Source organism: Lipotes vexillifer, unplaced genomic scaffold, assembly GCF_000442215.2.
Source record: "Lipotes vexillifer unplaced genomic scaffold, Lipotes_vexillifer_v1.1 scaffold447, whole genome shotgun sequence".
Lineage (NCBI taxonomy): Eukaryota > Metazoa > Chordata > Mammalia > Artiodactyla > Lipotidae > Lipotes > Lipotes vexillifer.
Window position 1 is genome coordinate 1,461,361 of NW_006786302.1, and position 27,839 is coordinate 1,489,199.

Genomic DNA, 27,839 nt, shown 5'->3' on the forward strand with positions numbered 1-27,839 from the left:
GGATGAACGTAACTAAATGCCCTCCACTGTGGACTGACCTTCTACACTTCCCCAAATGAATCATGTGGGTCTTCCACGTGGATCCACTGGCAACCTCACAGTGCTCTGATCCCAGGGTGAGGCATTCTTGGAAGTTTTAAGTCCACAGAGCGGTCACCACTGTCACCACTGTATGTATCACCCCCACTGCACTATGACACCTTGACCTCATTATTATGTGGACACGTCTTAAAGCATTTAAACACTACCAGATCATCTAAGAAAAGAACACCATTACTGAGAACATAGCTGCCGACGAGGAAACTGAAGGTTTCTGGTGTGATATCTGTTCTGAAATTGGGTCACCTAAACTAGCAGAAAATCTTGATTGCACCAAAATTAGTGATTCATCAGTTTCCTCTGACTTCTTCAAAAAGAATGATTACTGATAAAATACATTTGTCACTAACTTCCGATATTTGTTAAAAATTACCCACCCACAATTTTTAATTAAAAATATGGCTAAGAGGAAATCAGAAATAAAGCTACTCACTAAAAGTTCTGATGGTTTTCTAAGAACTGAGAATTCATTCTACCTACATTCTTTAACAAACTGTCTCGAATTTTCAATGAACCAGCTCAAAAATCTTGAATTGAAATGGATGCTGTTTTTGAGGTAGGCGATGGTCCTACCTAGCTAGCTAGCTATCCATCTATCTAGCTACCTATTTTTTTTTTTGCAAGAAAATGATATAAAGGCATGCTAAAGCTTTATACATTAGGGCCGGGCACCTTAGCCTGTGAGAATAAAAGGCACTAGAGTATTTAATTGTGCTAAGCTGTGAGTCACAACAAAACACGTCTTCCTGTCTTAGTGTAAATTAAAATAGCACTATTCCCCAAAAGTGCCAGGGTAGATGTACAGCATATCTTCACTGCATGGTTTCAAGTGATAACCTATGTAACATATGGATTCACCTTCGCACCGAGTGACGTGGAAGGGACAGTCCCCAAGCACCGCCATTTGTCATATTGGCATGTTGGTACCAGCTCAACACGGTAACAGTTATTTGTTGATCTGGCTGGCTTATTTTTCACAATGTGCATCATTTTTGCTATTTGAATTGTCTGTTCAAGTGACTCTCTCTCTGTAGAGAAGCCTAACCAACTTTAAAAGATGTCATTAGTGTTCGTAATAACAAAGCCCCAACTTTAAAAGATGGTATTTGTTTAATAAGCTTATCTAAATCCTGCTGTGAAATCTGAACATTTTCTTCCCTCTGACAATGCACATCTCAGCCCTCCCCACTCACAGCTCCCCCAAGGTCAGAACACCTACTAGAGGAATTGCGGAATGAATGCCAGGCACACAAAGAAATCACAAATCTTTGCCTATCAAGAGATTCTGCAAATGTCATCTGCATTTAGATTGCATTGTTCAGGCACCTAAGATTAGCCTGTGCCCCTCACTTATGAAAAGGATAAAAATGCAGCTTTCTTTCCCTTACAGTCAGGATTAAAAGGTGGCAGCTTTAGTGGGGTTTGTTTATCAGTCCTCAAAATGATGCAAATTCAAAAAGTCTGCTTTAGGTCCATTCTTCAACTTCTGTCTGAGTTCATTTTTTCCTCAAGCAACAAACTTGCTTAATCAAGCCCAGAAAACGCCATAAGGGGGGGGAAAAATAAAACAACACCCTCTACATAAAAATCATAACAACTTAAGAGAAAAGAGAAGCACAGGGGGAAAAATTATGTTGCCAAGATATAAACCCTAGTAAAGAGAGTTAGGAAGCAGGACTGGCACAGCTAAGGATGGAGCTCTGGCTGTGAGGGATGGTTATACACCTTGAAGTCATCTGTGTTGTGCTCCTTTTCTGTAAGGTTAGTAGTACTGATAGAGAGAGAACATAGCCGGGTACGCTCGGGCTATGGTCTCAAAGGCAACAGCAGCTCATAATTGTTTGGTTCTATCACGGCCAGGTAATGCCATTTCTCCTCACCCTTCTTATATCCGGACAAATGGGATTTTTTCTTTAACCCCCGCTGGGAATATTTCCTACTTTCATTGCATTCTGTCCCATGGAGGCTAACATTTTATTTCATTTCTGGTGACATCCGACACATAAAAAACCATGTGATTATAAAGTGTCAGCTTGTCGTTTTGCTGTTGAGAACATCGGCTCCTTCGAAATTCCACTGTGTGACAGACATCTGAAATGCTGGGGGTGCCCTGGGTAGCTCCGAGGAGGGGGAGGGGGCCAAATCTCTACTGTGATGATTTTTCTGCATAACATTTGGCAAAATTAGAAAAATGCTATTTTTGAAACTGCTGTTTTCGGTGCTTAGCAATAAGTGAAAATAATAAGAAGCTATTTTCACGTTTATGACTGTCACCACTTTGGACAAGACTTTAGGTCTTGCAAGTACACAGCTGAGTGATGACAAACTGTGTTTTTCCTTGGGATCAAAGCTGACTTTTAATTCTGAACCTGGACAGGGAGAGCGCTGGAGCCGGGATCGTTCATTGGAACCTTTTGGTATCATTCCCAACACACACACACGGCAAACCCTTCTTATCAATGGAGGTTGTTTAGAGAAAGTCTTTTTATTATCTATGCCCACCCCCAAGCCCTCCAGGCCATCCACCACCCCCGTGTCCGGGTTATGATCCTTGCATCAAACTGCCGTCTCCTACAGAGTGGCCACTGACTTTAGAAATTACTCCTGTAATAAACTGTGATAAAGGGAAATGTTCTCACCTAAAATTGCAGTTGGCACAAATGGGTCTGTCATACATCATAAGCAGGTCAATGCAGAGAAAGTAAAAAGAGAAAGAACAGTAAATGACTGATGAAAGGCCCCCCAGTTTTCCCACAGAAAGCCATAGAAAGCATCGGGTTACAACACTTCAAACACGCTAAGCTCCTAAAGCATCCTGGGCAGCAAAGTGAGCCCTGGGTGAGTCTGACTGCTCAGGGTTTATGAAGAGATGAAACAACGGAAAGCTTTGTTACCTGGGTAGTAGGAATTAGGCACCGATGTGCTCAGGGTGTTCGTTTTCATGGTAAAGGACGATGGTGAAGACACAGCTGTAAATAAGAGAAAAGGCATGTCAGTGGGGGTAGAGAAGCAACACCAGAAAATATGGCCCTGAGGTCACTCCTGGGGAAACGACACTGGGTAGACTGTTGACCAAAGAAACAACAGAGGTTTACCCGAGTCTATGTGGTAAATACTATTAGTCTCCACTGTCTCTGTGGGGAGTTACTTGTACTTTAGAGGACATGCCCCCTTTTACCACTGAAAAGATTTTCTGATCCCACAAATGAAGGAAAAAAACCCCAAACCGGGCTTCCCTGGTGGCGCAGTGGTTGAGAATCCGCCTGCCGACGCAGGGGACACAGGTTCGTGCCCCGGTCCGGGAGGATCCCACGTGCCGCGGAGGGGCTGGGCCCGTGAGCCGTGGCCGCTGGGCCTGCGCGTCCGGAGCCTGTGCTCCGCAACGGGAGAGGCCACAGCGGTGAGAGGCCCGCGTACCGCAAAAAAAAAAAAAAAAACCCCAAACCACAGCTGCCATTTTGGATTAAGGAATTCATTAATTTCCCTTTTGACTTCTAGCCTTTGCTTGCAGAATTTTACTATCACACTGAACTGACTTTTACAACTAAGTATGAGAGTGTGTCTACACATGGCTTTTGGAGAATATTCTGAATGTCAATGTTTTTGTAGTTTGCTAAATCCTCACCTTGCTTCTATTTTGGATATTGAGAGAGCTTTTCACAATGCTATGATCTGTTTTATGAAAAATAAAGATGATGCTCCATGTGTACTATATTTAACGTGAAAGCTGCATGCCTCCATGTTGTCTTATTAGGCCTTTAAATCCTTGTAAACATGCTTACTTTTCTTTGAAATCTTCCTCTGAAACACTCAAGATTTAACTACACCTTCTCTTCCCCCTGTCATTAAGAGGTAGAGTCAATCCCATCCAATTTATCTGATTCCGTTTTAAGTGGATATTTCCTATTTTTAAAGTAGTTTAACTCTCTTCAACATCTTAATTGATTAGTGCTTTAAAAACACTTTAATTTCATTAAAGTGCAAGGATAAATTATTGGAATGTGCACAAGTGCTCAAGCTGGTTAGATCTAAGTCTAAATTTTAATTCCTCTGATGTGGTTATACGGTTTATTTGATGCTGAGTTCCTGATCAGAACACTAATACCCACTTACATGGCTGGTTTATGGGCGGCTCCACCAAATCCCTGTGGTTATTGCATGTCAGCTTTATCCTGATGACACGTGAATATATTTTCACTCTCTTGGAGCAGTTCCCTTCAGACAATGATTTTACCTGTGTTTATATTTTTTAAGTATAGAATTAGCAAATGACAGAACCAGAACCCAGGCTGCCTGTCAGTTATATTTTTCTAAAATAGAGAAGTATCATATTTATAATGGATGTTTACGATAAGCTGCCAGGAAGAAAGAGAGCAGTTGATAAAAACAAGGACAAAAACCTGAGTACCTAGAAAACATGCCAGGGTCAGGGAGCATAATGCCTATTACCTGCTGACATTTTTATTTGTTTCGTAAAAATGTGCAAAGCAGATACAAAATAACTATGTTTATTTTCACCTTTAAAAACATATTTTAAACCCCTTTTTTGTATAAGAATTAAACCCATACCCACTATCCATATCTACTTTCCTCCCTTTTAGGTACGACTCCCATTTGCTTTGGTGGATGGATTACTCCCCATTCTTATAAATGTGCTCGGGCTTATTTTTAAATTCTCCAACCAGTCTTCTCACCATCTCATTCCTAAAAACTACTTGCTTCCCAATCCTAAAAGATCTCAAACATATCCAGTCTTGGAGTAGGTCTGGGCTAGAAGCCTAGTGGTCTAATGAACACTTTTCATGAAAATTTCCTTCCCCAGTAACTGCTCTTTTAATTTAATGCCTCTTTAAAGAGGCATTAGAGATAATGCCTCTTTAATGCCTCTCTAAAGGCATTTAGAGAGTATGATGATGACAAAGTTTACCATTAGGGTCACTGCCCGTGGATGGGACTGGATGAGACCTACCCATTGTTCAGAGAGCGGGAGGACAGTGGAACGCCTCGTGCCATGCTTCCTCCATTGGCTTTACCGATGGAAGCATCAAGTAACGCCTCCTGGCGGGTGAGCCCCAGAAGCTGTGTCCCTACTGCTGCGGCAGCCCCCTCTACATAGGCAGTTTTGGATTTCCACAGATACATTCATTTTTTAAAAAGTCAATGCCAAATTAAATATCCTGTCCAGAGGCAAATACCTCCTGTTGCTCAAACTTCAAAAGCCTAGAAACTACCAATGTAGGTTTCTGCTCTTTGGGTAGGCAATTCCAAGTAAATTTATTCGTGAGGAATTTCACCATGAAATAGAAGATTTGGAACAGTAATGGGTTATGATGGAAAGAGCGAGCATGTATCCGCGTGGTCCCTTCCACACTGTTGGTCAAGAAATAACTGCTCTGACAAAAATTCTCATCTTGTCTGTGGTAGGAAGGACTCGCCCCCCGCCCCCCACCCCGCCCCACAAATGCATCCTAAGTTGCTTTATTTTGGGAGTTAAACGCATTACATACCTTTAAATGGAAACTATATTTTCCATTTCCAATATTTACAAAAAAGCAGAGAAAATTGTACGAAAAAAAAGGGATGGAATTTGTGGTAAACTGAAGTACCCCAGATTCTGCCACCTACACTGAAAATGACATGAGAGGGCAAAGGACAATGACCACGGTTGCGAGTGTGTCCTGCCCGCTGGGGTGAGAGCCGTGTCTGCTGAAGTCCTGCACCAGCGGGCCAGGGCTGCATGTGGATAAATAAATGTAGGGCCTCTAACTGGGATAAGGTGGACAATAGTAGCCACTGTGAACAGAAAGGAACACGAAGCCTTGCTGAATGTAGGGGAAAGGCAGGTGTGGGAGAAGGGTGCTGACCACAGCAGGCGTGATCAGAGAGGGTGGGAGGGAGATGCAGATCCCAACAGCCCAGGTGGGTGGTCAGGACAGGAGCGCACACCGTCCGCACTGGGATCAGCCCTCTTGCACCAGAGACCATGTGTCTGTGATTCTCCCAATCCCCAACCTTTACTTTATTACTATTGGTGACAGCTGTCCTTTATCCATCCGCAAGCCGCCCAGCATCCTGGTTGCACGGCCAGGGTCGGCAGCAGCCTTTGGGCATGGATTTCACACATTAAAGAAACCTCTGACCTTGAACCTGTCAGCGCTGTGAACCACATCATTAGGCACATGGGATTTACTTTTGGTCCCCAAGAAGATCACCAGGGACACAGCAACTGTACTTTTTGTATTCATACAGTCCATGTAATTGCTGGCTTCCTAAAACAACACCTTGTACCTGGATGGCAGGTGGCAGCATGGAAGGTATTAGCTGAGCTCCGTTTACCCACCTGGTGTGAAACATAAGCCTTCTGAAGTGGAAATACAATTTAGCTTATTAATTGCCATTAACAGCCCTGTAATAAAGGCAGAACTTGTCAGCTAAACAAATAAACAATTAGCTTGTTACTGCCATTTAGTGAACTGCTTTATAACGGGCTTCCCCCGAGTGACTGCACACCTGCCTCGCTTACAAACAGGAGCTGCATAACAACAGGGATGGTGAGAAGCAGGTGCCTTCCTCTGGGTGAGGAGGGAAGCCTCCGTGTCACTGCTCTCGGGTCTTTACAGAAATGTGGCCGTGGCTGCCCGTGCTGTCTGCTCTGGTCCCGTCACCCCGCCCACACCACCGTTCCTAAGCAACCGTGGCATGTGGGGATGTGTCCAGGATCATCTGAAGGGACTGGAGAAGCCAACAGGGCCTAAGAATTCCCTGGGAGGTTTTGTTTCCTAACCCTCAGCACCACGTGGAATCCTGGAAACCTGAGAGCTGCCCTAAAGGCAGGCCACGCGCAGCACTCACATCTCCCGTTGAGGTTGTGTGTGTCCATGAAGGAGAAGGCCTCGTCGCAGCTGGTGCCCTGCTCCGCGTAGCTCTTGTCCATGGAGCTCACCATCACCGTCATCTCCTGCCGCGTGCTGCTCATCGTCTCCTTCCGCTTCCTGGCCAGTTTCCTTGGGACAGAGAGTTCATTATGCAGACACGCGTGAGGATGGAAAAGGTGCACTGACCAACGCTCGGGAATCACTTGTATGGAATTAACGGTATTCATCCATAACAGTGTCTCATGATGCCTTCCAGATGGCAGGTTCTCTGCCAACTGCAGAATGCAGAGGAGACCCGTCTCCTGCCTGTCCTCACAAAAAACCCCTCAGGCCAAAAGGCACATGAAAAGATGCTCAACATCGCTAATTATTAGAGACATGCAAATCAAAACTACAACGAGTTACCACCTCAAACCGTCGGAATGGTCATCATCAAAAAGTCTACAAACAGTAAATGCTGGAGAGGGTATGGAGAAAAGGGAACCCTCCTACACCACTGGTGGGAATGTAAGTTGATGCAGTCACTATGGAGAACAATATGGAGGTTCCTTAAAAAACTAAAAATAGAGCTACCATATGATCCAGCAAACCCACTCCGGGGCAGATATCCAGAGAAAACCATAATTCAAAAAGATACGTGTACCCCAGTGTTCATAGCAGCACTGTTTATAATAGTCAAGAAATGGAAGCAACCTAAGTGTCCATCAACAGAGGAATGGATAAAGAAAATGTGATACATATATACAATGGAATACTACTCAGCCATTAAAAAAAAGAATGAAATAATTCCATTTGCAGCAACATGGATGGACCTAGAGTTTATCATACTAAGAGAAGTAAGTCAAATAGAGAAAGACAAATATCTTATAATATCACTTATATGTAGAGTCTAAAAAAATGATGCAAATGAAATTATTTACAAAACAGACACAGACAGTTCAGATAATATACATATTGCTATATATTAAATAAAGAAAGAAAGAAGTAATACCAATGAACTTACAAAACAGACTCAGACAGTTCAGATATACACACTACTATATGTAAAATAAACAACAAACTGTATAGCATAGGGAAACATACCCAATATTTTGCAATAACCTATATGGGAAAAGAATCTGAAAAAGTATATATATATATATATATATATATATATATATATATCTGAATCACTTGGATGTACATCTGAAACTAACAACATTGTAAATCAACCATACTGCAATTAAAAAAAAAAAACCCTCAGTCATGTTAGGAACGTACAGCCTCAACATTACCTTACACTTCTCCTACTATGAGCTAAAGTAAAAGGGTCAATGACCCTAGTACAACGCAGTCGTAATATACTTACTGATAGGTTTCTACAGTTACTAACTCTTCACTAAATTATTCTTGACATGGTCCAGGAGTAGATCCCCCTAGGAGATATTCACCATACAAAACCGAAATAATCCAAGCAATGAATCTAAGGGGCGCCCTGCAGAACCAAAGAACAGCCCAGGCGAGGTGTGAAGACAGCATCGCTGGAGTGTGCGTGGGAAGGGAGGAGGCTGTGAGGCAGCCTGCGCGGACAGAGGCCTCTGAGGGGCATCTGCCGAATCTCAGATGGCTGTGACACTGGACCGTACCCCAAATGAACCCCAAGTAGTTCCCCATCAAGGCTGGTCAACAGGGCAGAAGGTAAAAGAAGTCAAGTTGTCGGCTTCCCTGCCAAGTTTCGCAGAGGAGTGAGTCCTCAGGCTCCCTCCCTGGGTGAACGAGATGCAGAAAGGCCCTAGAAGGTAGAGAGAGTTCCAGTTCTTTTGGAGACAGAGTTTAACCCTGGCCTTTCTATCATGCTCATTAACCACCAGAAGCTCATAATCTTAAGTTACAGAGACCTGGACAAAACCCATAAAAACCTAAGGGAAACTGACATTTGAATACACAGATAAAACACATTTTTATAGCTCTTACTACGGAGGTTGTTTGATGCACCCAGGACAGACAAGAATAGAATTAGAGATGCTTAAGAAGAAGGTATAAAGCAAGAAGCTTTAAGAAGACGAGAGCACCGTAATGCTAAAAATATAATGTCCTAAATATTCTAATTTTGCTTAAGCACTTAGCATGTACACAAGCAAATGGCAGCTATTTCTAGTAAATCATCTTGACTCTGATTAACCTAGGACACAGAATTTAAAATGAGCTGCATAATCAAAATCACCCCCATATTAGGTGATTATTAATGCAGTGTAAGACACTGACAACATTAGACCATATGGATAAACTTTATTTTCATTTCCAAATGCCACATAATCCAAATGCTTTCTTGCCCGTAGTTATAATAATCTTTTGATTTCATACCTGGAAGGCAGAAGGGTTTCATTAATAAGTTGCCCCTTTTTTATTGCCAGAAGTTGTTGGAAAAAAAAGATACATTTTTAAACAGAAAAATGAAAATGATCTATAACTTCTGTGACCGTGTTCAAGTTGTAAAGACGGGAATGTGTAATAAAACTGGAGCAGCCACTGTGGAGAACAGTATGGAGGCTCCTTAAAAAACTAAAAACAGAGCTACCATACGATCCAGCGATCCCACTCCTGGACATACATCTGGAGAAAACTATAATTCAAAAAGATACATGCTCCCCAATGTTCATAGCAGCACTCTTCACAATAGCCAAGACATGGAAGCAACCTAAGCGTCCACTGAGATGAATGGATAAAGATGTGGTACATATATACAATGGAGTATTACTCAGCCATAAAAAAGAATGAAATAATGTCATTTGCAGCAACATGGCTGGACCTCAAGATTGTAACGCTAAGAGAAGTAAGCCAGACAGAGAAAGACAAATATCATACGATATCACTTATATGCGGGATCTAAAAAAATGATACAAATGAACTCATTTACAAAACAGAAATAGACTCACATACATAGAAAACAAACTTATGGTTGCCAAAGGGGAAGAGAGGGAGGGAAAAATTAGGAGTTTGGGATTAACAGATACACACTACTATGTATAAAATAGATGACCAACAAGGACCTACTGTACAGCACAGGGAACAATACTTAATATCTTGTAATAACCTATAAGGGAAAAGAATCTGAAAAAGAATATATATTCTTATATATATATTCATATATATATATAATACATATATATAAAAAACTGAATTGCTTTGCTGTACACCTGAAACTAACAAAGCATTGTAAGTCAACTATATTTCAATAAAAATTAAAAAAATATGCATTTACAAAAAACGTTGTAAAGGTTTTGAAAAGGAAGCTGGCATGGCTCCTCTGGGTGCCAGCGTGCAGATGCTGGTCATCTTCTCCAGAGCCCCCTTTTTTCCAGCCAATCACGCTAGTCTAAGGGGCAGAATCTAGGCTTGGATGTTCTCCACAGGTGTTCTGGATAGAGGTAGCACTGGCTCCAGACCCACAGCTGCAGTTACAACAGTACATTTGCTCTCCACTTCTGCGTCTGCCAGCTCACTGGAAAAGCATTCTTAAGCCAGGTCTCCCCAGGAGCACTAAAGTGGAGGACCGAGATAATTAGCACCATCGTTCAGGCAAAACGTCCCCCCTTTGCTGGAATTTCTTTAATTTGCTTTGGACTGAGTTATGCAGATAATTGCCCCAATATTTTCTTTTGTTTTGCCTATGAAGAGAGACGTAGTCAAGTTCGCCAGACTTGTCTTCTCTTTGTCTTCTCTTGCTTGTGTTTCTCTAATCCTTACAGGTTAGGAAATGACAGTGAAAGTGCTTCTTACTGCTGGTGGGAGGTGGTGGTGGAGGGCGGATGTGTGCTCCAATAAAAGCCAAGCTTGTACTGGAAAGATCTTTCTCCTCTCTGATCCTCCGTGTGTGAACTAATTTCAGTGATGTCACGCTACACACTCCACTGCTGATCTTCCTTAAGCACAAAAGAAGCCCATTAAGGACTCATGAGAACCTGCTCAAATCCAGCAGAGGTCCAGCTGGAGACCCACAGCTTTAGGTTCATGTCCGTTAAGCATATACTCTGTGTCCGTGAACCTTCAAAACATGGCTCCCACATCCTCAGCAAGCCTTCCTGCATTAACCTCACCCTTTGACCACAGACACAAATGTCTCACTGGGGGCCAGGCAGGTACTGCAAGGGAGTGAAGCAGGTCTAAGGCAATAAGGAGTGGTGGGCACTGGAGGAAACGGAAGGGGAGACAGCCTCTCAGCTCCAGAGGGTGGATGCCCCATAAGGGTCCCAGACACTGTAAATTGCAGGAGAAACCAGAAATCCAGATTTTACAGGAACTACCTGAATTCTAAGTATTGTCAAATTAATTCAAATTAAAAATTTAAAAGACTATGTGGCCCAAACAAAGCATGTTTGTGGATACTTCTGCTCTCCACTAATACAGCACTTAGAAACTTAATTGTGTTGGAAGGGAAGGGAGTGGAAACTGACATATAATACATAACTACTGTATGGCAGTGCTCTGCAAGTGTTCTCTCATTTAATCCTAGTAACCTGGTAAGAGCTATTCTTACTTCCTATTTTATAGATGGAGGAACTGAGTCTCAAGGACTTAAGTTGTCCAAATGGTGGAGCTGGAATTGCACCCCAGATCTCTCTGGACCCCAAAGGTACCCATTCTAGAACAATGTGCTGTATCTAGTAAAGTATTTCATTAATTTACAATTCCTTACAAGTTACATTATAATTATCACCAAGTTGCTTTCAAACGTGAATACTCTATCACCTCACAACTAAATATTATGAATTGAAAACAGTAGGATTAATTTACTAGCACCTAGCCAACACTTTACACAAAGCAGGTGGTATTAAATATGCTTGTTAACTGAATTAACAATTGTCACACCAAAGCATTAGAAAAGACAGTTTTTCTGCGACCTCCTAATCAAAAGTAGCTTGCTTGGTCACGGAGGTTTTGAGTCATTGCTTGGGATTTTTGATTTGTCCTCATGCACAGCTAAATGCTATAGTCCATAATTACAGATGGTTGAGGAAGGTTAGATTTAGAATTGAGAGTTGGGAATAAGTGTGGATAAATTGAAATTTATTCTCTTTCTATTTTTGTCCTATCTATTTCTCTTTTGGACTCTGTGTTTCAGATCTCTATTTTATATTTTAAAGAAAACTTTAACAACTGTCAGAAAAACATTGTGAACTTAATGAAAATAGTGCTTTGTGCAGGAAAACTGAAGTGGAGGCAATTTTCTTTGCAATCTTATCTAAAGACACAAGTAAATTTATTTTCCATTTTGATTTTTAAACAAATGGTTTGCTTGAGATATTTCAATCTCAAATCTCTAAATTTGGATTGAATGAATCTCAAAGACCCTTAGTAACAACAACAACTAAAAATGTTCCTACCAACACCTAAAAATGGAGCATAAAAAATTAGAGAGAGGACTTTCGGTTTATGGTCGGGCATGTAAGGAGCTTGGAGGTCATCACTCTGTCCTAACAACAAGTAAAAAGCTGAAGAGACGGAAAATCAACAACTCCTTCTAACTTGTCAGATAACTGAGGTCACAGGGCAAACCAGTGCCCCCCAAATTACAGAGACAAACAGGCGGATACAGAGAATCACAACTCACCAGAGCAGAAACCCATGAGCAGAATTCTGTGTGAGAATCGTCACTGGGGTAGATAAACCTAAACTAGAATTGAATTATCGGAGGGTCAGTGTGGACAAGTCTGAGACTTAAAAACTCCAAGGGCGTCCAGACTTAGGGGTACCCTACACCTTTTTGAATTTTATCTCCAGGAACCCTACCTCATTCTCAAAGTAAAGACTGGAGGAAAAAATTGGGCTTCCGGCAGGAGGAGGGGGGAAAGTAGACATTTTGAAATACACCCAGAGCATTCTGTGCTTTTTAAAAGGGCTTGCCCTCAAGAATACTATTTTACTAGATGGTTGAGGAAGGTGGAACCTGTTGGGGGAAGGAAAATATCCAAATCCAGCTGTTTCCAGCCATCTTGTCCACCCAAGGTGGGGGCACTGAAGCACCTGTGCAGGTCACAGCTCAGGGACACAACTTCACTAACAGGTTGAGACACAATCATAGGTCCCCTCCTCTCCCCCAACATCTTACTATCACATTACTAAAGACCTATTTGCAGAAGTCTTTTTTCCCTGGTACATCAAGTCTGGACATCAGTAAAAGATTACAATGTATACTAAAAGGCAAAAAACACAGTTTAGAGACAGAGGAAGCATTGGAATAAGGCTCATATGGGAGGGATGTTGGCATTATCAGACTGGGAATTTAAAATAACTATGAGTCATAGGCGAAAGGTTCTAATAGAAAAAGTAGACAACATGCAAGAACAGATGGAAAACAAAAGCAGAGAGATGAAAAATTCTAAGAATCAGAAAGAAATGCTAGAGGCAAAAAAAAAAAAACCTGCAACAAAAACAAAGGATGCCTTTCATGGGCTCATTAGGAGAATGGACACGGCTGAGGAATGTTTCTCTGAGCCAGAGGATATGACAATAGAAACTTCCAAAACAGAAAAAAAAAAAGGGAAAAAAAGGCTGTAAAACAAGATAACAGTATATCCTGAAACTTTGGGACAACTAAAAAAGGTGTAACATGTGTATAGTGAGAAACCAGAAGGAGAAAGGAAGAAAGAGAAGTCACTATTTCAATTATCCAAAGAAACAGTGACTGAGAATTTCCCCCAGTTAATGTCAGACATCAAAACAGAGACCTGAGAAGCTCAAAGAACACCAAGAAGGATAAATACCAGCAATTCTACACCTAGCGTATTCAAACTGCAGAAAGTCAAAGATAAAGAAAAAATGTTGAAACAAGCCCAAGGGGAAAAATAAACCCTACTTATAGAGTAGCAAAGATAAGAATTATACCTGACTTCTTCTCAGAAACCATGGAAGCAAAAAGAGAGTGGAGTGAAATATTTAAACTGTTGAGAGAAAAATACCACCAACTTAGAATTCTGTACCCTGTGAAATTAGCCTTCAAAACTGAAGGAAAAATAAACTTTCTCAGACAAAAATTGAGGATATCCTGTGATAAACCATAATGGAAAAGAATATATTAAAAACAGAATGTATATATATGTATAACTGAATCAGTTTACTGTACAGCAGAAACTAATGCAATATTGTAAAGCAACTATACTTCAATAAAAATTAAATAAAAAAAGAAATAGAGGGAATTTGTGGCCAGTAGACCTGCCTTGCAAGAAATCTTAAAAGAAGTTCCTCAGAAAGAAGGAAAATGACATAAGTCAGAAGGAGATCTACATAAAGAAGAGGATTAGAGAAGGAATAAATGAAAGTGAGATAAAAACTTTTATTTTGATTATTCTTAATTGATCTAACAAATAACAGTTTGTTCAAAACAATAACAGCAACAATAATGTTGATGGTTATAGTTTATGTATGAGTGAAGTGAATGATAGAATGAATCAAGGGACATGGCGGAGGAATTAGGCATATTTCATTATTCTAAAGTACTTACACTAACTGTGATGCACTACAGTGTTATTTGCAAGTGGACTTGATTTGGTTGTAAATGTTTATGGCTAACTTTAGGCAAGACCCGACTAATCTGTTGTTAGAAGAAAACCACTTTAAAAATAAAGATACATGTAGATTAAAAGTAAAGGGATGCAGGGACCTCCCTGGTGGTGCAGTGGTTAAGGCTCCAAGCTCCCAATGCAGGGGACCCAGCTTCGATCTCTGGTCAGGGAACTAGAGCCCACATGCATGCCACAACTAAGAGTTTGCATGCCACAACTAAGGAGCACACATGCTGCAACTAAGACCTGGTGCAACCAAATAAATAAGTAAATAAAATATTAAAAGAAAGAAAACAGTCTTCGCTTTAAAAAAAAAAAAAAAAGTAAAGGGATGGAGAAAGTTATAACCTGCTAAGAGTAATCAAAAGAAAGCAGGAGTAGCTTTTAAAATTTCAGACAAAGCAAATGTCAAAGCAAGGAAAGTTATCTGGGGTAAGAAGGGCATTAGGTAACGATAAAGGGGTCAATTCTCAAGAAGACATAACAATCCTTAATGTGTATGTGCCCCAAAACAGAGCATCAAACTATGTGAAAAAGAAAAACTGGATAGAACTGCAAGAAGGAATAGATGATTCCACTACTATCATTGGAGACTTCAACACCTCTCGACCAGAAATGGACAGATTCATAAGGCAGATAATGAGTAAGGACATAGCTGAACTCAACAGCATCATCAATCAACCTGATATATCAATAACTGACATCTACAGAATACTTCATCCAACAATACGGGAACACATACTCAAGTTTACAGAGAATATTCACAAAGACAGAGCTCATTCTGGGCTATAAAACACACCTTAATAAGTTCAAAAGAATAGAAACCATATGATCCAGCAATCATGCTCCTTGGTATTTACCCAAAGGAGCTGAAAACTTCTGTCCACATAAAAATCGCACACTGATGTTTATAAAAGCTATATTCATAATTGCCAAGACTTGGAAGTGACCAAGATGTCCTTCAATAGATGAATGGATGAATGAGCTGTGGTCCATTCAGACAATGAAATATTATCCAGCACTGAAAAGAAATGAGCAATCGAGCTGTAAAAGACATGGGGGAAACATAAATGCGTATCACCAAGCGAAGAAGCCAATCTGCAAAGGCTTCCTGCTGTATGATTCCAACTGCCTGACATTCTGGAAAAGACAAAACTATGGAGACAATAGAAAGATCAGTGTTTGCCTGGGATAAACCATAATGGAAAGAATATAAAAAATGAATGCATGTATGTGCATAACTGAGCCACTTTGCTGTAACAGCAGAAATTAGCACAACACTGTAAATCAACCATACTGCAATTAAAAACGAAAGATCAGGGTTTTCCAGGCAGGGAAGGAGGAATGACCAAGCAGAGCACAGAGGATTTTTAGGGCAGTATGATATTATAATGGTGGGTATGTGTCATTATTCAGCTGTTAAAAACTATGGTACATATGACACCGAGTGGACCCTAATGTAACCTGTGTACTTCAGGTGACAATGACGTGTCATCAGTTGTAACAAATGTACAATTCTGGTCCAGTATGTTGACAGAGGGGGAAGCTGTGTGTGGGGGGCAGAGTGTATACGGGAACTCTCTGTTCTCTTGCTGTACTTCTTGCTTGATTTTGCTGTAAACCTAAAACTGCTCCAAAAAATAAAGTCTATTAAAAAAACACTGCAATACTGCCTGGAAAAAAAATTAAGAGGGAGAAAAAAGATAGTTAGAGCCCTAAATTTCCCAACTAGAACAAAAGAGGAGAAGGAAAGAAATGTGGGATGAATTCACATTAAAAGGATGGCCCTTCATGCTTATTCTATTGCAACATTTCTTTTGTATTTCTTTCCTGGCATAAAACTAAAAAACAAGGAACAAGGGCAAGGGAATTGGAAGAAAACTCCTTGGCAAGTTATCAACTATGTGACAGGCATGACTTAGAGCCAGTAAAGAAAACATGGTGAAGAATGATGTCTTCAGCATCGTGTCCTACAGGAGGAAGAGCTGCAGGACAATGGCCCCCAGTTAGGAGACCCAAGTGCAGCATGGTTGGGAGGACAGCAGAAATAACTCCTCCTCTTCTTTTCCTCCCTGAAGCTGAACTGAGTGGCAGTTGTCAGAAGATCAGGGTGGAAGGCATGTTTGCCATGTGCACCAAGCAGATTCAAGGGGAAGGAATCCAAAGGTCAACCTCAATTTGGACCCTAGTCAAGCTCCTGGTTTACTGCAACTCAGGGTTATAGGACACAGTTCCCCAACGAGCCCGAATGGCCCCACTCCCAACCCTAATAGAGACCCTGCCATGCTGGGTTACGCCAACAAAGATCATGACCAACAAAGGACTTGGTAACACTGACCTGAAGGTCAGTGGTTGGCTATAAAAAAGGTTTCTTCATTCTTAAATGATCTGTCGTTTAAAATTCTACAGGGAAGGCAACACTCAAGGATTTGCAAATTGCATATAGACTTAAGAAGGAAAAGGCAAATGGCTTTCTGGTCCTGGCTTCTACAATTAAGCGTGTGCTTCGACTTAGTTAAGGACTGGTGCAGAAGCTGGAACGGAGAAGGAGTATTTAATTTTTTCTCACAGTAGGGATGAAGGAGATATTGGTTGAGTCAAAGAATGCATACATTATACCAAACTGCCAAGATACAGCTGAATAAACCTCAGTGAATAGGGGGCTGTCTCCGTAAAGATGGATCTGTGAGAACTACCAGATGATGTTGTTTTTAAAGGCAAAATTTTAAGGAAAGGGAAAAGATGATCTGACATTTTAAATACTTTCAACGCAGAAGAAGTGGGACTATAACAGTTAATAGAAAAACAAAGAGGATAATAATTACAAAAACTTAGGTAGGACTTGAGATAAACCAGGCACGTTACATTCATTGACTCTTAATTCTCACAACAGCCCAGTGAGGAGATTGCTATTGTTATCCCAGTCTTAGAGAGAGGGAAACTGAGGCACAGTGTTGTTAAGTTTCCCAAGACCATATGGTCAGACAACTCTAGACCTCTGGCATCGTTTCCTGTGTTGAGATAAAACCATCTCCATGAGACTGTTACTGGCCTCACTAAGCAAACTTTATTGGTTGCTTAAATCTGGACACAGAAAATAAAGGCTAGTTTTCTTTGCCAGCTGGGACTTTGTGGCCGACGACCAACGTAAGAGTGTTCTTCTAACTTCGCTGCTCACTGTATCATCACCTAAGAAACCACTGCGTCCATGTCCTGCAGACACAGCGCTATGGACACACTCATTCCCCACTCAGCTGCCTTCTGATTCTCACTGTCTAGTGAACATGGCGCGTGTTAATCACAAAGAATAGAGTTTCACGTTGAGACAAGTCAGGGTTTTGATCTTGGTTGGGTCTCTTTTTCAGAGTTTACCTCTTGACCCTGTGATGAGATAAATTTATAGGCTGGAGTTGCCTCAGGCAGACTGAGAGGGGGCCTTCGACCCTGGCCTTCCTCCCCTGCAACTGAGAAGTGGGGGCCGATTTTATTAACATATTACTTAAGGCTACAGCTTTAGGTTGGGTTACCTAGAGGCAAAGATGCCCTAGAATGCTCCACTGACCAGTCAGGGTGTCTGCAAGGAACACACACCAGCCGAGAGAAGTGAAGAACCCTGCGGACCTCTTCAGCTAGTAGCTGTCAGGATCTCTCTTTGTACCCATGTACACATACCACCATAACCATGAGTATTTCATGTTGAGGAGGTTCAAATAACAGAGTCATATTATACAAATTTAATGAAAAATTAGTCTCTCTCAAACTTAGAAGCTGTAAAGGAAATATCTGGAAAAGGTTGGCTCTCTTTGAAAACAAGTTGAAATTACATGTATTCCAATCCAGGATCACTTCAAAATCATGATGTGTATATCTTTTGTATGACTCTGATGATGACAGTTATTATCACAAATTACAATAAATAAAGGGATTGGGAACGTGTTATTTATTGCAAGAAAATTCATGGACTCATGTGGGAACAACATAATTCCAATATCCTATGTTTTATTTTTGGAATTAACAGAATTAAGAATAGAATCTGTTATTTTCTGGAGGGAGTCCAAGTACCTAAAGCTTTTTAGCCATAGAGTGTTCGACTGATAAAACTTTTCCTCACCCTTGAGTTTCAAAGGAACCTCTGATTGGAAAACATCCTTGAGAGCCCAACTTTTCCCCATACCCTCCCCCATTTTCTATCTGGCCCGGAGGGTGAGAGCGCCTGTTTTATAACCGTCTGGTGATGTTTTTAAGCTGGCCTCATCCAAAAACAGGCTGCAGCAAGGACCAATGAACACACACACACTCTGCTCTCTTGACACACACATCTCCCACTCGGGAGTAACTCACAGCTCATACGAGCGCCTACTGTAATTTCCCAGATCAGCCTAAGATTTTGAAACATTAAAAAAAGCCAGTAGTAAAAATAATAGATGCAGTATCTGTCAATCTTAGTAATATTTTGTTTAGTCTTATTTCTCGCATCAGGGCAATATGAATCCACAGGGACTAGAACCAGTGATGGCACAGAAAACAGGAAGTGGGTAAAATCCACAACAGAGCAAAATAGGAATAAAGTGACATTAGTGCTAGTGGGTCCCCACTCACAGTCAGCTTATGTGGCTGAATTCTGTGTGTGTACATTATCTTGAGATTTAATGGTTTCAAAAATGTCCCTCTGCCGCAAGACTAAATTGGTACACTGTTGATCCTCCATCAGACTATAAATACGAGTGAGAAAGAGAGGAATTTTTAATGCGTGTCATATCGGAATAGTACCTCCAGTTTCCTCTTGACGAAGTTTGTTAAGCTCACTAAAAAATTGGAATGCCTGCCTATGAAAAACAGAGCAAGCCATTGGTGTCAACACGCAGGGAAATCAGAGTCCAATAAACAAGAAAATTGTGTGTTCTGTTTCCGAATTAACCAGGGACATTATCATAAAATCCAGGTGGCCCCCTGGATATGCAGAACTAAGTATCCAAGAAGCTCATAAACATATAGAATGAAAAATTTTCACAAAATCATTCTATTCCAAGTGTAAAATACAGCTGCTGGTTAATTTATTCAGGGGCAAATGAAACCCATTTCTTTTGGGGCTCTAGCAACCTGTGTGGAACACAGCAACTGAGAGAGATTGCTGCAGAAGCACCAGCTTTAATATTTCATTACTTACAGGCATCCCTACGGCCATCTGACTGGCCATTAGGCCTTTCTAAAAATCCATTTATCTACCAACCACTCTCCCCAATCCAGGCCTATGTTTTCTTAACTTATTCTAAACTGTGGTCACTTTATTGACAAAAATATTCTTTTCCCCATGGAAAGATACAAAAATCACACTTAAAACTTTCTACCTCTGATTCTGAATTTGTAAGTTTCTCTTTTTTACAGATAAAGGCAAAGCAAACTACGTTCACCTTAGTACTTTGGTACACTGGTAGCAAAAGGTTCTTACTTGTTATTAGAAATGTGAAAAAGCAAATAATCTCGCCTTTATATGCTATTTATTTATTATGTATGTGTGTATGAGGCAGCAGGGGTTGATGGGAGACAGAGGGATTTCTTTTCAAAATTAAAATGAAATCTCAAAAGTAACACCAAAGTTGTACTAAATTATCCTATTTAGCAAGTTGTGTTCTCCCACATACTCACCAACACTTGATATCAGTTAAAAATGTTTGCCAATCTGATGCGTAAAACAATGGCATGTCATATTGCGTAGATTTGCATATAACTGATTATGTGTGAGGCTGAATATATTTTCAAATGTCACTTAGCCATACATTGGTATTCTGTAAGTTGCCTATGTACATTTTATATATTTGGGTTTGTCTTTTCTTATTGATGTCTAGATATTTTTTTCCAGTTAGGCCACTAATGCTTCAACATATAAATATTAAGAATATTTTCTTCTATAGCTTGTATTAAAATTTTGTTTATGGTGTCCTTTGGGATACAAAAGTTTATGATTATGTCCATGATGGTTTTAGGGCATTCCCTGCCCGGAGGTTACAAAGATATTCTCCTATACTTTATTACACCTGGTGCTCTTTCTCTTCCTAGTGACAAAGGGGATGAATTAGATGCTGGCTTCTCAGGTACGGCAAAAAGATAAGCAGACAAGAGGGTTTAAGATGGTGGTGAAAGTAGCTGACGTAGGTCTAGAAGCAACCGGGTTCAATGAGCACCCCTGAAGCCAGAATGTATTCTCTTAAGTGCCACCGCCTACTAAAATCCCCAAGATTTCTTGCAGAAATGGCTGATTCCAGTCATGGGGCAGACAATGAATAAGATTAGCTGAGACCATCCTGTTGGACCAGAAAGCAGGGAAGCTCCAAAGATTTCTGGAGTCATGTTGAAAGAACACAAGAGACAAACTGGAGGGGCTCCTCCTGGCCAAAGAGGAGATGCTCTCAACATGCAAACACTAGTTATTGTAAAGCGTTCAAACATATTAAATAGGTAAAAATCCCTGAGTCCATAATGGTACTACTGGTTACTGTATAAAGTTGTTATGACACCAATTCATTCTGAAACTAGAAAATAAAGGGAGTGAATTAAACGTTTATCTCGAGTTTCCTATAGGAATTGTATTTCAGGATAACCAAATATTTGAGCCGAGATGGCACTTAATAAATATGGATGGAGTGATGGAATGAGGATGTCACCATTTTGAAACCCCTAATAAAATAATAGATCTAGGCAATCATCATCAGTAGCTTAAAAAGGCATTAAGTGAAAGGCTGAAGTGGAACTTTGTAATGGATGGATCAGGCTGGTGAAACTGCCACCCGCCCAACAATCTGAGCATTACGTGCTTTCCGATGCAGCGTGATGGGAAGTAAAAGCATGACCACAAGCAGTTCCTACCAAAACAAGAAGCCTGAATCTGATTCAGCCTCCCTCTCTCACCCAGATCACAGTAAGCACAGATGGTGAAAGGCACCTTAGATGACACACCAAGAACAGGTCAGCAAAGCTCAGAACACAGGAGATTCCACAGGATGAATGGCTTATTCAACAAGTGAGGGCGGGTGGAACACGTGAACCCATGTTTTGAATGAAGACACACCTACAAAAGGCTAGGCGACCAGAACGACAGCCAGGTCTCCAGCCCTTTAATTCATTTTTCCCAATACATTCTGACCAAGACCTCTAGCTTGACAAGCTCAGAGTCAGAACTAACTTTCATAGCGATAATTGGGGTTTTCCATGTTTCAATGGAAATTCATAGAAAAGTGAATTAAGATGCACTTGCCATACGAACCCACTGAAGTGACTGTTCCAAATGCAGAGCTCAAAAGTAACAATGATGCTGATTTCTACAAATAGAAAAATAGCCTTCCTTTTAATTGAGCACTTCATCCTGAAAAGGGGATTCTCCTTTTCCTCATTAATGGTCTTTCCTCTTTTCTTGTGACTGAAGAGTCACATGATTTAAATAAAAAGTGAGAAACTAAGCCAACTCAGGTGATGGCTGCGTGATTCGTAGGAGCAAATAACACAGACATGAAAGACATTTCCCGCAAAGTATGACAGACTTTCAAATTATCCTTCTCTAGCTAATTAGCATTTTAGAAAAATCGAGTTTAATCATTAGAGAAGCCCTCTGCTTATCTGGGAGCTGTCTTGTGAACAGTGCTGGCAACTTTCAGAGGAGATGTACCCAGCAGGTACTGCATTTTCTTTCGATTTCTGAAGCAAAGAGAAATACTGCCATCCCCCTCCCCACTCCCAACTAATTCAAACATAATGACCTGTCTGTGTCATGCTATGGCGTTTCTTCACGCACATCAAAGAGTTAAGGCGGAAGGGACACGGGTAGGTGGTATTTGAAAGCTTCCCTTGCATAGGCTATATACACAGAAGAGATTCATGGCTTTGCTTAATTTATAAAACACCTACCTCCCCATTAAATGTCATGACAGCAAACTTATATGGCAGCTGACATAAAATCACAATTCCTATTGTGTGGGGCATTGGCTTGAGCAGTGTGAACAGTTAAGACTCCTGGGGGTGAGGGGAACAGCAAAAACAGCCCAAATCATCCTCAGTCACATGCACATTTCTTTTCAAACTTGTGACTTTGGGCTGCTTTGGTGGCTGCGCAAAGGAATGTTCTGCTCCCTGAGTCACAGAGAGAATGCTCAGCGTTTCATTCTGCTAACGATGTAGAGAACTACAACAATTACGTGAAAAGTCTCTGTAATATCTGAGACTTATATTAAGATGGACAGAGTTGAAAACTATTTGCTAAAATGTGTACTGGAAAGATGGGTTGAATTTCTACCCAGCAACTCTAGGCCACTGACTTGAAGCTCCCTTAACATTTCATTCCAACAAAATACAATCATTAATTCTTACATTTACTATCATATGGCTATGCGTCTTGGAGTTCGTAATAAGTCAACCAACTTTCAGCAAAACACATAGGGTTTGAGCTGCCTACATACAGTGAAGGCCAGGAGTTATTCTGTGGAAGGCTTTGGAGGTGAAGTTGAGAAGGTGGGTGGTAATACTTAGACAAGATAAGCTACACTGAGCAGGAAATAATATAGTAGGAATTAGATTTTTGGAAAAAGAATTTTCCATTTTCTCTCATCTCTTCATACCTCCAAGATCCCCCCTCTCCTCTGTCAGGTGAATACCTCTTATTTCACTGAGTAAATAGCAGCAACCAGAGGAGACACCCCCCTCCCCCATACACATATTTTGCCAGTTCTGGTTTTCTGTATGAAAGACACAGACACTTTCTTAAGTCTGGGTTTCCCCATATGGGGAGAGTGTATCACATATGTTGTAGGATGACACATGGTAAGCACTCAATAGTTAGGAGGGAAAATAAGACAGAACCCTTCTCTAACAGCTGACTGCTGTTTCAAATAATGCTGCTGTTCCTGGATATTTGAGAATCCACGAAAGATGCCTTTCACTCTATTTTTTCTAGTCTTTGTTCATTCAGCAGTTCATAAGCACTGTGAGCCCAGCAATGTGCCAGCAGCTGGGGATATGGGTGAAGACATCAGCTCTCCTGTCTGAGAAGCTTAAAGCTGCCAGGATAGATGGGCACGAAAAACCACCACAGAGGCAACGAGAGCCTCAGTAAAGTGCGTTTGATACAGACTCTACGTGGTACCAGGGTACACAGGCAAATGAGAGAATAGACTCTGGACTATCATTTGGATGATGCTTTTCTTCATGCCTACTCTCCCTACTCTTCTATAACGAATGCCTCTAACTGTCGCTTGCAAAATAAACACCCTCTTAAATCAGCAGTACCTTTGGGTGTGGGGAGCACAGAAGAAAGAGAGTTCAAGTTCAGGTCAAGCAAAATGTTTCTATTTTTCAAGGGCAATCACTTGAGTATTACTCCACCTGATTGCTATAACTTTGGTAATTGGGATCTTAGCTCCGGAGGGTTTCGCAGTATTTGATAAGTAAACTGCCCTTACTCTGATGGTTCTCATTAACGGTTATAAAGGAGATGCAGCATCCATCAGCACATAAATGCTTACATATAATCCAAAGTAAAATTAGGTATTAAAAACATCAATGATCTTTAGATAGGTAATTCAAGGGATGATCAAAGAAAACACTCTTTTTATAAAGTAAAGCAGCGATTATAGTCACAGGTATCAAAACTGATGCCCAAGAGCTACAGAAAGTCTTGGCTCTTCCTCAAAGGAGGCTTATTCAGGAGAGACTATAGCTTTTCTAACTCAAAATAATAATACGGATTTAGAGAACCCATCCACTGCGTGTTGTGCTTTTTCCCAAGTCTCTCATGCCAATTGCTCCCAATGGGACATTTCCACATGGGGGATGCCCCAACCTGGCCAGTGGGAGCATGGAGTATAAACTGCTTAGCTTTTTCAAATTAGCACACGAAAAATGAAATCCCTTTATGTATATGTTTGTGTGCATGTGTGTGTAGAGAAAAGCAGGAGTATTTCACGGCAATCTGTGTTGTACACAAGGCTTCTGATAAATGGCTTGTGTTACGTAATGTCTGCATGCCCCGCAAAAGGAAGTTGATATGCATACTTGAAGAAAGTAAGTTCAGAACCAGCAGAAATACTTTAAAGTTCCTGAAATCATCACTCACAGTTTCCACATTTTCTTCGCCTTGTTTCTCCCTCCCTCTCCCGTCTCTGATCTCCTTCTTCCCCTTTAAGTCACACTGTTTCTTTAACAATTTCGTAGCAAAATGTGCAGCTCTTCTCAAGAGTAATATGATCATCATACCATGTAATGCTTCCTCAATGCAGCACAAGATGACATATAAAATAGATAACCAACAAGGACCCACTGTAGAGAACAGGGGACTCTACTCAATATTCTATAATAATCTATAAGGGAAAAGAATCTGAAAAAGAATGTGTATATGTATGTATAACTGAATCACTGTGCTGTACAGCTGAAACTAACAGGACATTGTAAATCAACTATTCTCCAATCAAACAACAACAACAAAACACCGAGCTGAGGAATGACACCTTCACTGGAAGCAAGGCAGGCTTCACGCACCCTGTGAGGCTGCGCACGGCTGACCATCAGGTGAGGATTCCCTGCTCAGCACCCCTTCCACACCCTCAGCTGCAAGGAAACCCTGGCTTTGATCATTGATGGAGACTCTTCCTCTTCCTGAATCCTAAGAACTCAGAGTCAGAGCTCTTTTCCCCAGGATAGGTTCCCAGCGACCTGGACGCTGCTTACTCTTTGGAGAGGCTTACGCCAGGGTTCCAGGCAAGATGGACCAAGAGAAACACAAGGGCGGGGCCGCTGTTCAAGGCCTATCCTCTAAACCCGCAGAAAACTCTGACAAAATGATGAAAGTGGAAGACAGAGAAAAATGAGAGCCCGAAAATTTCCTTCCCATTGAGCATCTCACGGCCCCTGTGCCCTGGCTCCCCGAGTCTCCCCAAAGTGCATCGGCTAATCGGCTGTTTATTGGAAACCGTCCACAGAAGTTAATAGACAGTTATCAGTTAATCGAGTGCAGGGTCTCCTCATTCATCTTGCCGATTCAATCTAACCCCCTTCGTCTTCCTCTAAACAGTCGCTGCTGCAAGAAAGGCCTGAGAACAACGGGAAGCTAATAGTTTAACTGTTCCTCTAAATTTGTTTGACAAAACTGACATTTAGTGTGTTCTGCCGCTTGTGGGTAATCTGCAATTTACCCCTGGGCGCATGGTGGATGCCCGTTTTATTTACCTCTCGTAGTTAAAAGCCTAATTAATATTCCGCCCTGTAACAAAGATTAGAGATTTGACAAACATTGTAATTTAAATTCTCCATTATAGCAAACATTAAAATCAAACATCTTCCACACAGCCCATTGCATAAAGGACACGTGTAGCTGTAATTTAACTTTTTAGTTTTTAATACCAGAAACTAATTTCTGATGTCAGTTTAATGAGCTGGAAAACACAAATCTTGCTGCTCTCCGTGTGGGCACAGACTGTGAGAGATGAACCGAGGGGAGGGAGCACAGTGATTGTCTTTCAAAACATATTTCTAAATGCGCCAAGCAAATGGTATGCATGTAATCTCATCAATTCAATGGGATGCTGTGGGCTCCTGAAACCATTTTAAAGCTTAAAAAATAGCTGCAAAAATAAAACATTTCAAGAGAGAAATAAAGAAATTACTCTGGTATTTTCTACAGTAAAGGAGGGTCTGTTGAAGGGATATAGGAGAAGATATGCAGATACTGACCACAAGCAATACAAAACAAGTGAAGCCACCCGCAGTCCTGCAAACTGAGACTCTAAGGGACAAGGTGGTCATTCTGACGTCTATCACTGATGCAGAGTACTTTCCAGAATACTACCGGTGGAACAAGGTAGCCAACGGCTCGAGGAGTCCTCAAAGAAACTGTTCTAATTCATGCTAATTTTCACTGGACACTCAGCTTCATAAATTTTATGTGACTGATTAAAATTACTGCATGTAGAATACCTTCAGGCAGCTGAAATGGCTCATTAAACAAGGAAGCTAGCTGGGAATTATCAGTAATATAACAACTTTGTATACTGTGAATCTGATGTCTTTAGAAAGAACAGAGGAGGACTATTTGAGTCCCGCGCCCACTTTGGAGCTGGGCTCAAGGGGGAAGGGAAGAAACGCCTTGATCTTGAAGAGGCTCTGGCTACTCCGGCTCTTCCTACCTGATACTCAGAAACCCACTGACTTGCGGACCTGTGCAGAGAACGTCATTAGTCACTGCCAGCTTCAATCTGCTTCAGTTATTTTACATTCTGATCCCAGGAGGAGACGTACTCTCTGCTGCAATCTCAGGCTAAACCAAAGATAAATGGATTCACTTTAGAAATCGACAAGCCAGCATGTCCCAGTTTATACTAACATCTCGCAACACAGAGAAAAGTATGTGTAAATATTATTAACCTTGCCACAGTCTTAAATGAAAGAGGTAGATATTGCCAAGGCAGAAGGTTTCCAAGTGGCCTGAGAGTCAAACATTCTCCACAAAGCTGTGTCCATCAGCAACATGGTTGGTTCCAGAGGGAAACACGACCTGTTCTTTCCACAACAGATATACACCAGTTCTCCTAATCCATTTTCCAGAGAGAAGTCGGCTATTCTCCTGAGCATCCCATGTCAGCTGCTGTGGAGGAGTTCCTTGATAACTCTTGATGGACATCAACAGTATATTGGTTTATAATATTTGAAATAAAAATCTTTGCCATCTCTTTGCAAAAAAAGAGCAACCACTCCTACAAAATGCCTGTAATTGCCCTGAAAATACTTAGGCATTCTCATGGAAACAATATGTCACCATATGACTCAGAGACTGTTTACAAACCAGTTGGGCAAAAAATTAAATCAAAACATACCTGGTGTTTAAAAAAAAACATTTTGGAAAAGAGTAACCAAATGAGAGATTTGGCCTTTCAGAAAACAAAACAAAACAAACAATCCCCCTGGAAAACCATAAAAGTGAAAACACGCTAAAACAAGTATATCATCAACATGATTACATTGAATCAGAGGGAAAGTCTCAGAAAGAAATAAATCAGCAGAATATGTTTTCTTTACCTTATAGGATATTCTGAGAGTATTAATAATAGTTTTTACATATCTGAACTATTATTGTTCTGTGTAGATACGACTGTCTATGGTTCTAGAAATAATGTGTTATTTATTTTTTGAGATTAATTAAAATAGGGTACCATGATCTCTTTTCAACCACAAATTCTCTCTATGCAAAACTGTAGTGCACATAAATTTATATCTTCAAAAATCTGACATCATTGGGGGAATTTCAGATACAGAGTATATAAATGGCCAGACAATTCTAATTGGGGAT

The 27,839-nt window shown here is 40.9% G+C and overlaps 1 protein-coding gene across 1 annotated transcript in view; it reads right to left on the bottom strand.

Annotated features, from left to right (window-relative positions):
• Positions 1 to 27,839, bottom strand: part of PTPRM (protein tyrosine phosphatase receptor type M) — a 594,672-nt gene that overhangs the window by 148,307 nt on the left and 418,526 nt on the right. Inside the window, 3 exon segments of the mRNA XM_007458456.1 lie at positions 2,739 to 2,765; positions 2,994 to 3,068; positions 6,952 to 7,103. Of these exon segments, the coding sequence (XP_007458518.1) occupies positions 2,739 to 2,765; positions 2,994 to 3,068; positions 6,952 to 7,103 (254 nt within the window).